The 11,817-nt window shown below is 38.3% G+C and overlaps 1 protein-coding gene across 2 annotated transcripts in view; it reads right to left on the reverse strand.

Moving 5' to 3' along the window:
* Positions 1-11,178, reverse strand: part of PRMT9 (protein arginine methyltransferase 9) — a 21,436-nt gene extending 10,258 nt beyond the window's left edge. Inside the window, exons 1-8 of one of the 2 annotated variants that reach the window (XM_065633888.1) lie at positions 11,096-11,178; positions 10,656-10,707; positions 9,899-10,111; positions 9,222-9,370; positions 7,664-7,900; positions 6,987-7,154; positions 5,024-5,126; positions 3,752-3,858 (exon numbers count right to left, since the gene is read on the reverse strand). In XM_065633888.1, coding sequence (XP_065489960.1) covers positions 3,752-3,858; positions 5,024-5,126; positions 6,987-7,154; positions 7,664-7,900; positions 9,222-9,370; positions 9,899-10,096 — 962 coding nt within the window. In that variant the 5' untranslated portion in view covers positions 10,097-10,111; positions 10,656-10,707; positions 11,096-11,178. Of the gene's footprint in view, positions 1-3,751; positions 3,859-5,023; positions 5,127-6,986; positions 7,200-7,663; positions 7,901-9,221; positions 9,371-9,898; positions 10,112-10,655; positions 10,708-11,095 lie in introns of those variants that run through there. The other variant, XM_065633889.1, reaches the window with a different exon arrangement.
* Positions 11,179-11,817: the final 639 nt, after the last annotated feature.

Below are 11,817 nucleotides of genomic sequence, written 5' to 3' on the forward strand. Positions count from 1 at the left end.
AGAAACTGAGAAAAAGCCCACTATGTCCCTTACCAAAGGCCACAGACTTTTGCCCTCTTATGTACAATTCCTTGAGACTTGACAGAGAATTAGAAAGAAGAATAATATACTCTGTGATAATAAAAACAAATAAAGCTTTTCTGCTGATGCTGCATTAGACAGATAATGAAAGCGTTTCTTTAAGGTGAACGGAATAATCAAAACAAAGAAGATAGATATGCAATAAGAAAATGAAATTTGGGAGTCTCTTTGACATAAAACTTTCATTTTTCAGCATCTTTATCAAGCACAACCTATGCAGAACGAGGCATTTTTCATAGTTACATTGCTGCAAAGAAAGTCTCAGAGTTGATTTCCTGCTGGAAAAGGCTTTGACAACTCAGAATACATGCATCATCCCTTGTAAGACAGAAGATCAATTAGGTTTCTAGAAACAACCTTATACCAAAAGCTTCAAAGAAGAAAGAATGCTGTAACTGCTACATTGTCCATCTCTGAGGTTTGAGGACATAAGACACAGTCTCATTTTCAAAGTATGAGTCAGGAAGTTACATGAGACAAGTCTTGCACAAGCTACACTTCAGATTATTCAGAAAAAGTACACGTGTCTGTGAAGTATTTAGTGCTCCCCATTACGTGACAGCTATCAAGCAAATCCACATACTTACAGCAAGATCTAGCACTCAGAAGTTCAAATGACAACCAGTTACACTTCTACTTCTAGAACTATTTTTAATTCTGAACCACTTTCTCAGGAACCTCCCCGCCCTACAACAAGGTGTGACTAGACAGGCTGTCTTGTATGATCATATTCTCATCAGATATGGTCATGTCCTTGATCTAGAGAAGCTCCCAGTCACAGAGTTGACTAAGCTGCCTTTTGTCATAACCTGGATTCTTAGGCAAATATATTTTGGCCATTATGCATAGCTAAAATACAAAAATGAATCAGACTCCATCTTTGGAGCAGAGTCTCTATTAATAAAAGTACACGACATACAGAAAGTACAAAGTGGTAAGTACTTCGCAATAAATACTAAAAAATACAGCAGCGTTAACAACAATTACAATCTTCTCACCTGCTCAGTGAAGTAACTTAGATATTTTAAAAACAAGGATAAGAATGTATTCTCCTTAATTGGAAATAGAATCCATGTATTATTTTAAAAGAAATACTACAACTAAAACAGAACAGGTGCTGTATGAAGCCTGTATTGTGGAACAGGTCGGCAGATCATTATATTATAATGAACTCTTCTGGTTTCAATATATAAGCACAGAAGTAGACCCACTTTATTGCCTCTCTGTCTGGGATCAAATCAACTAAAAATTAAACAGGAAAAAACCCTGAAACCTCTAATTCTTAGTGACTTAAATTAGTATATTGATCCATATTCTGGCGTATTTTATTCAAGATTACTAAATGTAGATGTACTAATATAGCAGACCTATGTTCTCTTAGAATATTGTTTTACTGTTACATACTGTGACTCTTGAAAGATACCTAGTTCAAGCTTGAAAAACAATATGTAGTATACTCTGGTATCTTAACAGTTTTGTGGAAAGCCAAATTTATCCTTAGTTAAACTCAAGTCTTCTCACAATTTCATCAGTTCATTTGCTCTTCTGAAGTAAACACATTTCATGTGGATCTGAAAAAACTGCTTCAAACAGAGCAACGACTTCAGGAGAAAATGAAAGCTAACCATAACAGAAAAAAAATATGACACAGAACTACAACAGAGTTAGGCCCTGTAGTGATTCCAGCAAACACAAGCAATGGGTACAAGCAGCACCAGCTATAGTAAAGAAACATTACAAGCATCACTAAAACATCAAGTAATAAAACTACAAGAAGAGGTACATCAGCACCAAAAACAGAATTACAAGAAAACTGCTATGACTTTTGGACTGGACAGGGCATTGAGCAACCTGATCTAGTTGAAGATGTCCCTGCTCATTGCAGGGAGGTTGGACTAGATGACCTTTGAAGGTCCCTTCCAATCCAAACTGTACTATGATTCTATGATCTAGAATTTCACTATACCCTAGGGAAAAAAAAAAAACAAACCGCACAACCTAAAAACCAACGAGCACAAGAAACGTAGCATCATTTAAAATTCCTAAAACAAAGCGACAGAATCCAAAGCAAGACATCAGCATCAGACACAGACAGATGACTGTCATAGCTCATCAGCAATTAGAGGGAAAGGGGATTCCCTCCCTCAGCAAGATGAATCAAGTGTTTGATGCTAGATTGAACACACTCTTAAACGTACTTCGAAAAAAAAACAACTCAGGCAGTCACAGATTTCTGGGCTCTACATCTACTTACAACCACTCAAAAAAGAAAAATTAAATCAGGAGGAAAAGTTCATAGAAGAAAAGTTGTATTTACTGTACAAGACAGAAAATGTGCTAGATTATATAAAAAGCATTAGAAAAGAGATACTTTCATACTACTATATCACTAGGCATCCTGCTCATAAAAACCCCACCAAACCCCAGAGTTTTACTGTAGGTCATGAAAACACTTAAGGAAATATGGAGACATGCACATCAGAATAATCCAGAGATCTGGTTAGTTTAAATCTGAGACTAGGCAAGTGTCTTACATAAAGCTTAATAGCACTTGTTAAAATAGACTTAAGATAGGTTTTCTTACTGGAGCAAAAAGGAATCTTAAACTATAAAGGCAGGAAATCTAAAAGTGACATTTTTCTTCTCCCTACAGAATATAATTACTTTGTGGCAATCATTTCAGTCTTGTTAGCCACCAGACCTTAAGCTATGCTATTAGAATGGATTGTTAATTCAACCATCTAAAGCTAGATTACATTAAGTTTCATCCTATTTAAATTTTGTAAGGAACAGTCAGTATCATGTTTCAAGGCAAAAACCTATCTTCTAACTGACAAATAATTAACTTATTCTGAAAGAAATTTCTATGACCATCTGCTATGGCAATTTCTGTCTCTTTTTGCCTATTGTGTAGGTCGACTGCATAAAAAAAAAAAAATCACAGATGCAGTTATCCAGTACACTGAAACTCCTGTAAAAGTTAGAGCTTTCTTTAATCTGCAATAAGATTAATCCTAAACAAAATACATCAAGTCCAAACTTCTCAGATAGAGGCTGTCTCCATACAGTAATACTGTTCTAGAATTGAGAATAAAAATGAAAATAATTGATACACAGTTAAATCTGGTCTCAGCAAAGAAATCCTACCGTTCGTTAGTTCAGAATTAGGCAAGGCACATCTTCAGAAGCATAATGCTAAGTGGGATCATTAACACTCAGGCTTTACAAAATCCTGTCCTCATCTTCTGAAAGGGTTAGATCCAGCAGCAAGGTACGGAGCAGAGAGGTAAAGAGGGTAAAATGGGGATAGAGGCCAAGTGTTAATCTGAGAATCTCCAATACAGAAATTGAGAAGTAATTCTACTATTAAGGAATTAAATTTATTATGTGTTAAAGGCCTGCATTCTAGTGTAACTGAAAATTGATGAAGTGATTCAGAAAGTCTGAACCACAAAGCAGGGCGAGGGGGAGAAGAAAAAAAAAAAAAAAAAGAACAAGGAGCCTGGAAAAGGGGTGGGGAAGGTGAGAGCAGAAATCTGTTTAGTGAAACAGATAATCAGCCATTCAAAAAATAAAGAGAATAGTAAACAAAAAATTCTCAATAAAAACCACGAGTTTCTCTTCCCAAATAACAAATATGGGTTCAAACTGTGCTTGAGTTTAAACATACCTGTGATGTCTACGTATCTCTTTGCATTCCACTGCCATCCCAAATATGGTTGCACTTGCGGGAATAACTCGACCATAGTCTCCAGTACCGACATCTTGATTTTCAGGCTGCAAAAACATTAATAACAACACGCAGTGAGACAATGACCTATTTCTACCATTACCGCAAAGCCTAGGTTACATATTAATGAGCCATTTAAGATCACTTTTTAGAGACTAGTAAAGTTTCTGGTCTTTGTCATTCTAGTCGACTCTTAAATACTGTGTTTCAGTATATCCATGCATCAAGTTTACTTTTCAGTCTACTACATCCTCTGTGTAATTCTAAAAGTGTTGTTTAATTTGCACTCTCTTAGAATATATTGAAACATTAGAGCACCTTTCCTTTATGCATCATTCCTATACTTAACACTAGAGGTCACCAGTTTCAGTTTGACAAAATACAAAAGCTTTCGGCCAGAGAAGACTTCAAAACTAGTAGAAAACAAAGCAGTATCGAAAAAAAAGTCTTCATAATTCATAAGACCTAAAAGAGGTTAACTCATGTAAGACTCCTTGTCATATTACTTTGCTTAATGTATGCATTATTGCTTACATTACTTTGCTTAATGTATGCACTAGCTAAAACGCAAAATAAAGTAAAATCCAGTAGACATAGTGGAATTATTCGCTCTTCCAAAAAAGTTCAGAGTTAGCAAAAATAAATTAAGAGCAGAAGCATATGGCATATTTACCAAATTATAGTCAACTGTTCCCTACTGTTATGATGAAAAATAATTCTACCATAATTCAGCATTTTCTGCTTAGACTGACATGACTTTTTACTACCGAGTTGGTATCTCAAAACAACCAGGTCACAATCAAACTTGCAGGAAAATAGTACCTTTAAAAGACACACAAAGCCTTTTGGTGCTTCTTTCAAAGTGGCGGGGGGAGGAAGAAAAAGGAATGAACAATGATCAAGTGGAAACCATCTCTGTATGCTGGAAGGTTCCATCAGGGAATCATGCATTGCAAGTACCTGTCTGCTCAGAACACGAGCTCACAGAAGTACAATGTATGCAGCTGCCTCATTACCCTTCACCAAAATCAAATTCATAGAACAAAACCGGATCACTCATTTTTAAAATATCAATAGGTGTGAATTATTTACAAGACAGTTGTTCCTCATTCATGTGTGTGATATGTGCACACACATATGCATATATATGCACAAATATATTTCAAACACAAACAGGAAACCCATTTATACGTACATACCCACATCACCTACCTTCGGTTGTAAAAGTAGATGTTCCCAAGCGTGTATCAAGCTCTCCACAATGCCTTCTCCAAATAAACCAGCATCAACTGTTTCTGTGACAACCAAGGAAACTCTAGATAGGAAAAAGGACACCATGAAATATAATGTATAACACACATTCCCGTTAACATTCTTTAAAAGGAAAAACACACCACCACCACACCAATGTGAGCTCAGGGCAGAACTTTTACCAGTGTTCTGAAGATTCATTGCAGATGGGCCAACAAATGACAGTTTGAATCGTTAGAAGTTATTCAAGATGCAGACAAGAGAATAAATATTGAGCAAGAATTTACTACAAGGCTTTTTGGTCAGTGTTTATAAATAAATTGCATGGGAAGAATCTAACCAAAACAGGAAGATGTGTCAGCCTGGGCACACAGCAATGATACTGCAGAATATGTATTTTGGTTGAATGTTGTGCAAGAATATGCATCCATGCATATGTGTTAAAAGTGGGGGGTTTTACTCCTTTTTAATCAAAGCATAATAAAATTATTATGCAGGCTAATGGATCCTAAAATCCCAAATCCTTTGGATTTAAACTAGAAAAGGTGTGGCATGGTAAGACATTTCCAGAATAGTAACAAGTTATTCCTGACAGCTTATATCCAGTAACTCATCACATACACTAAGAGGATGCATATGATCAATTACTGTAGCTCAGCTGACACAATTAGACAAGGCTTGACTGGCATGCTAAACCATGGAAGCTTTACCATTTCAGATTATGAGCCTGTACCATCACCACAGACACATATATTGTTAGTAATTAAAAAGAAAATGGATTATCTCCTTCCCACATTTAATCTGCATCCCTAGTAGTGGCGAGTTGAAGTAATAAATCCGTGCTTCACATGCACCAAACCAAAAATCCCCCTGGATTTCTACCTGCTAAAAATTTACAGATCCTCCTGAGGAACTCCTGCTGAATGGGATAGTGAGCAAGCAGCAGGATAGCATAAAACGTCTAGATCACATACCCTCAAAGCTGTAATACTGACCAAATTCTAACTTGCCATGAGCAATTCCAAGCTGGTGACTTGCCCCAGTAGCTCTTCCTATGCTAAAGAAGGCATTACTTAACATTGGAAAAATAAGCTATTTAATTTTCCAAAGCATGTGAATCTCTGCTGCACACACAGGTGGACTGATGTGTGTATACAAACAAAAAGCTCCATACAAACACAAAAACCTATTCTCACAGGACAAACTGCAACACAGTTCCACTGATTTTTGCTCCAATATCTAAAGTCATGCTCAAAGCCCTGTGGATCCCTCCACATCTGGGTGCGGACATGCACAGCTAGAGTCAGCCCAACCACCAGCAGCCTTCCAGATGGAAACCACCAGGATCCTGCATGTATCACATGGCACCTTCTTGCCTCCGAATACAGCAGTGTTCTCCTTAGGAGACAGGGGAGAGGAGGATTTCCCTCACTCCCCAGTCAGAAGAGGCAGACAACCTGCAATTTCTGATCTCTCTGACAAACACAGAAGCTGATGTGGAGTTGCAGGGGTGTGGTATGTCCCGGGAACAGTCTTCCTTTGGAGGCCCTATTATATATCTCCATTCTATTCACGGGCTGCAGAAGTGAGCCACAAGTTCAGTATACAAATGCATTAAACGATGACTTTTTAATGTAGTAATCTTATTTATCTTCTCCTGTTGCTGAAATATAATCGCACATGCCACAAAGCTCCCACCATCAAATAATTAAACTTATTACATCATTGATTTACCATAGAAATTAGTATGCTCTAAAAAACTATCATTTCTGCACCGCTCTATAAAAACATAAAACTTACAGAGAACCTTCTCACATTCTGGCTAAATATCGCAGGCAAAGTTAGTTCCTGTTTAGTCTACCAGTTATTTTCTTGAATTAAGAGCAAATTAAAAACGATACCACAACAGAAGGTAAAAACGTACCTTTCAGGTATGTGCTTTGGAATTTCTATATCAAGTGACTTCAAATGCAGAAGTTTGATCTCTCTTTCCATATTATTTGCTGACACCACATCACGGGCAAGTTCATACATGGTTTTTGATAATTCACAGGCATAGACATAAGGTGCTCCTGCCTTTTTTGCAAACATACTAAAAAACAAGAATCGGGGTTTCTTCTTTTCAGTTTAAATCATTCTAGGTAAAGCACAAAAAGATACTGAGATTTAAGTTATATACCCACATCTGCTTTGTATTTCTAAGAAAACAGTTCAAGTCTAAAAATCATCATTAAATGAACTAGTATCTCTTGTGTGAACACTGATATCACACAAATTGATATCTCCTTAATATGCTATCATAAAAAATACAGGTAGCATAAGGATACTCCTCAGCTTCACTAAAGCCAGTCTTTATACTACAGCATTTTCATTAAGTAACTTTCTATATAAAAAGCATCTGCATCAAATTAAAAAAAAAAGTGTTACAGAAACACTCCTAGACCCTAACCTCCAGACTCAGTGAATTCTGAAAGCTTTGTTCCCTTTCTCAATTTTTGTCTCAAAGGCATGAAAGTAAATTCTTTTTTTCACTAGCAACCAATTTTTGTTAGACAAACATGTTTCTATTAAGCTCATGTTAAATATGTGCTTACAACACACCTCAAGATTCCTGTTCCTGTTCCAATATCAAGGACAGATTTGCACCCTGAGCGGACAGCGTTCTCAATTGCTTTTAGGTAAGTAAGATTCCTCTTGGCATCGTTGAGCATGATGAAGTGCCAGCGTTCCACAAGCCAGTTTGCAACGCGGTAAAAATTCTCCTTTGCATCAGCAAAATCTGGGTTGAGCTTCACTGCTTTGTGAAAATATCCAGCCGCTTCATCTCTAAAGCCCATTCTAATAACAAAAATGACAAATAAATAAAAGACAAGCAATCAGCTGCCAAGCTTTTGTAAGTATCTGTACATCTGTAATGAGGTCTTACATCAGTTAAAAGACAATGGAAATATTTTGATTGGTTAGAAAGATTCGCTTTAAAAATATTGATATTACCTTATGAAAAATAATGATTCACAGCTTTACATCAAATCACTTAAAAATGCAAAGGTAGACAAAAACACCAGTGCATACACCAGCCTTCATCCACTACTACATCATTTGACAAACTAGAACAGGTTTTATGAGAACTTGCTGCAACAACATGAGAGCAGCAACTCTGTAACCCACTCTCACAGATTTTTAAGTCACAAGACAAGGCTACAGAAGCCAAAACTGTTTTACTGTATTTAACTGGAATATACTATAAGTGAACCAAATTTTGATTTCTTAGTGCTTCCATTAAGTGACAATTTTGAACCAGAAGCAAGTTTTTATGATACTCATTAACATATTCTCAAGTCAGACAGCACTAAAAAAACTAACCAAACAAAAACCCCAAAATCTATTATATGCACAACAAATGTACATTTTAATACAATGCTGGGAGAGTCGTTCCTTTAAACAAACCAAATCATCACAAAAGGCAAACCTAACTAAAACTATGTGGAGCCAGGACCTGTGATTTCAATCTTAAAATGCCAGACTCAGAAGACCTTAGAACTCCAGAAGCAGTGAAGCACCATGTTTTGCAAAGTTTGAAGAAAGCAGAAAATGTTTTACACTACTAAATAAAAGCACAAGCTGAAATCATTTAAGAAGAACAGCCCTACACAGTACAGTATAAACAATCACATCGTGTCAAAGGTGTGTTAGATGTGACCTCAAGAAAGCCCAGAATTACAAGACTATTCAAAGGTAGCACTATTCAGGGATCTAACAGGAAAGGAAAGAAGAACTTCAAAAACTGTAGGCTACTTACAAAAGTTAACACAGAGTCTCTGCACAATGTTGGTTTCTTTTATTTAGTGATTGCTTAATAAATTGTTAGAAAATACTTGAAGGCAGTGCTTTTACTTTTAAGTTTTTACTTCAGTAAAAGTGCTTTTACTTTTTTTTTTTTTACTTTTGCTATGACTACCAAGATTTATTTTGGCATTGGCTACTCTATTTTAAGCTGACAGATCTAAAGTTCAACAGTACACGCTACACAGCATTAAGCATTTGCTCGCATTTACTTCTTTTCAGCACATTTCATGTGCTCTGTTGAACTGAGTATTGTTTTTTAACACACCATACTAAATGTCAACCTTACAAAAACTGAATATATATTGCTACAAACCTGAAAAGATGTTCTCCCATACTATTGCATATCACTTCATCATTTGGATACAGTTCAAGTGCTTGTTCATAACAGTTAAACAGATCTTGAATTCGTGACAGAGAATCTAGGTCTTCTGCCCATTTAAAGAGAGTAAACCGAAACGTCTCCTAGAAAATAAAACATATACCACTGAATTGCTGGTAGTTACCAGAAGTAGGTAACTGAGCCCTGAAAACATCTACAGACAAATCCTGATATGCACCTGAATACCTTCTTCTCCTCCAGCAGCAGCATACAACTGCTTGCTATTGTCCCACGTTAGTTGGCTCACTTAAAGAAACAGAAATAAGCTCTCAGATATCTACACAGTGTATCATCACCCAGCAACACAGACTAAAGCCTGCATATGTATTAATGCATGCTGTACTACAAGCCAATACTAATGAGGCCCTATTTCCATGAAACTTAGTTGACACGCACATAGCACTAAGAAAAACAGAGTATCAATTCCCTTCCCACAGGCACACACAGCTTGTTAGACAAGTTACTGGCCATCTCCATTACTACTGTTTTATTTTTTTTTTAAGACTGAATAGGAAAATCAGTTCCATATAACAAATCAGAAGCATCAAACTTGTCACAAAGTCTAAAAAGGAACAGAGTAAATTGTTTCAAGTAATTCAGAGAGCACTTACTTTGACACTAGTTTTTAACTCAGGAGCTAAATTTAGTACCAGCAGATAATGAGCATATGCAGTTCCAAAATCTTGGTCCTCCAAGCAATGCTGAGCACTCTGCAAAGACCTGGAAACCAACTCTTGCCTGCCAGCTTCCTGGACACCTCTGTGGATACGGTGCAATTTAGAGTTGGAGTTGGGCATTCTGAAGGACATAAATACTTGTTCTTCCTAAAACAAACAAACCCAACCAAGTTATGCATACTGTGGGCCAAAAAGACTGCACACAAAGCTTACAGATCAAACCACATTTTCATTGGTAAAGACATCTTCCCCCCAGTCTCTAAGCATTTAAAAACATGTTCTTGTTTATGCCATTGATAATTCCATCAACTTCAAAATGATTGTTCACCCTTCAAAAGTCAGATGTGTGTCATGTTTATGTTATACCAAATCCTGGAAACATGTTATGCTTCTTCACTTTTTGAAATTAATTTCTGAAATACATATTTTAGCATGACCAAACAGTTTTGCACACTGCAAGTTCATGCACTCGTAAGTTTCATAATCAACCACAACAGCTGCAGGTGAAAACTTCTCTACTTCGACAACAGTATCTTAATAAATCAAAGACTCAGAAAGAGCTAACAGCTCACACGGTTTTTATTTTACCCAAGGCAACGTGCCTATTTTTTCCCTCATTAAAACATTAAAAAGTATCTAGAATCAATATGCAGACTTTTGAAACTGCTTCAGTTATGGCTTTAACACTTACCTATAGACAAGAGCTTAATACCGCCTTCAAGATTTTCAGATGTATCCTAAAGCTGAAAAAGGGAAAGTTATATGGAGAGGCACTGCACAAAACACACCACCATCCCAACCAGTCTTTTACTTAAGAAAACCCCAAACATTGGCCACGTCTGAAGCGAACATCGGTAACTCGCACAGGGCCACGCAAAACCAGCCGGGGCCACACGAACCCGCCTGCTGTACTGATCTGGGGGCCAAGGGGAGGAGAGGACGGGAGGGTGGGGCGGCTCCGAACCGGTGGGATCGCGGAAAGACCCGCAGGCCGCACTACCGCCAGGCACTGCCCCACTCCCGGGGCGAGCCGCGGGGCCGCCGCCCCGGCGCAGGGCGGGCAGCGGGCTAGGGTGGAGGGGGCCTCCCCAGCGGCAGGGCCGGAGCGCCGGGCGCTCCAGGGACCATCACCTGCTCGGCGCTGAACGGGCCTCCCGGGGAACAGACGCGCGCACAACTGGTCGTCGCCATCCCAGTGCCGGGCGGAAGTCGCCACACACGCCCAGCGCGACAGCCGTCACGCATGCGCAGGACGGCGCGGGCGCTCGGCCCTTGCGAGGGCGGCCCGCAGCGCAGCCCCGGCCGCCCGTGTAGTGCTGCCGGCAGGGCCGGGCCTGTTGCCTCCGCGTCTCCTTAACGGGCGCGCTCAACCACCGTAAGGCCTAACGCGGGATAGCGCACAGCAAGATTTAAAAAATCGTTTTGCTTGCTCTTAATTTCTGGTCAGTTTGTGACAAGAGGTCCCCCTGCCCCCCGGCTTTTCTTTACGATTGTAAGATGTAGACGCTCACCTTAGCAAATAAAAGATTTCCTAAAGGAACAGCTGAGACTTACATGTTTAAGAACCAAGAAAAAAATGGAATGCCAGAAACTAGTACTCTAGAAAAGCTAACACTTGGAAAGGTGACAAGGAGGCATTATGCAACTAAAATAAAATTCATAACTGTATTGGTAAATAAAAGGTTTGAGAAAAGCACTGACAAAACTCAGCAAACTATTTTTTCAATGCTAGCTCAGCTTGTTACTTTTGAGCTTAAACATGTTTGACTAGAAACCATCTTACCATTCCTTTGTATTTATATAGATACATGGAATAAAGGTATTTTCATTGTCCATGCGCTTTCTCCATCCAC

Source organism: Caloenas nicobarica, chromosome 4, assembly GCF_036013445.1.
Source record: "Caloenas nicobarica isolate bCalNic1 chromosome 4, bCalNic1.hap1, whole genome shotgun sequence".
NCBI lineage: Eukaryota > Metazoa > Chordata > Aves > Columbiformes > Columbidae > Caloenas > Caloenas nicobarica.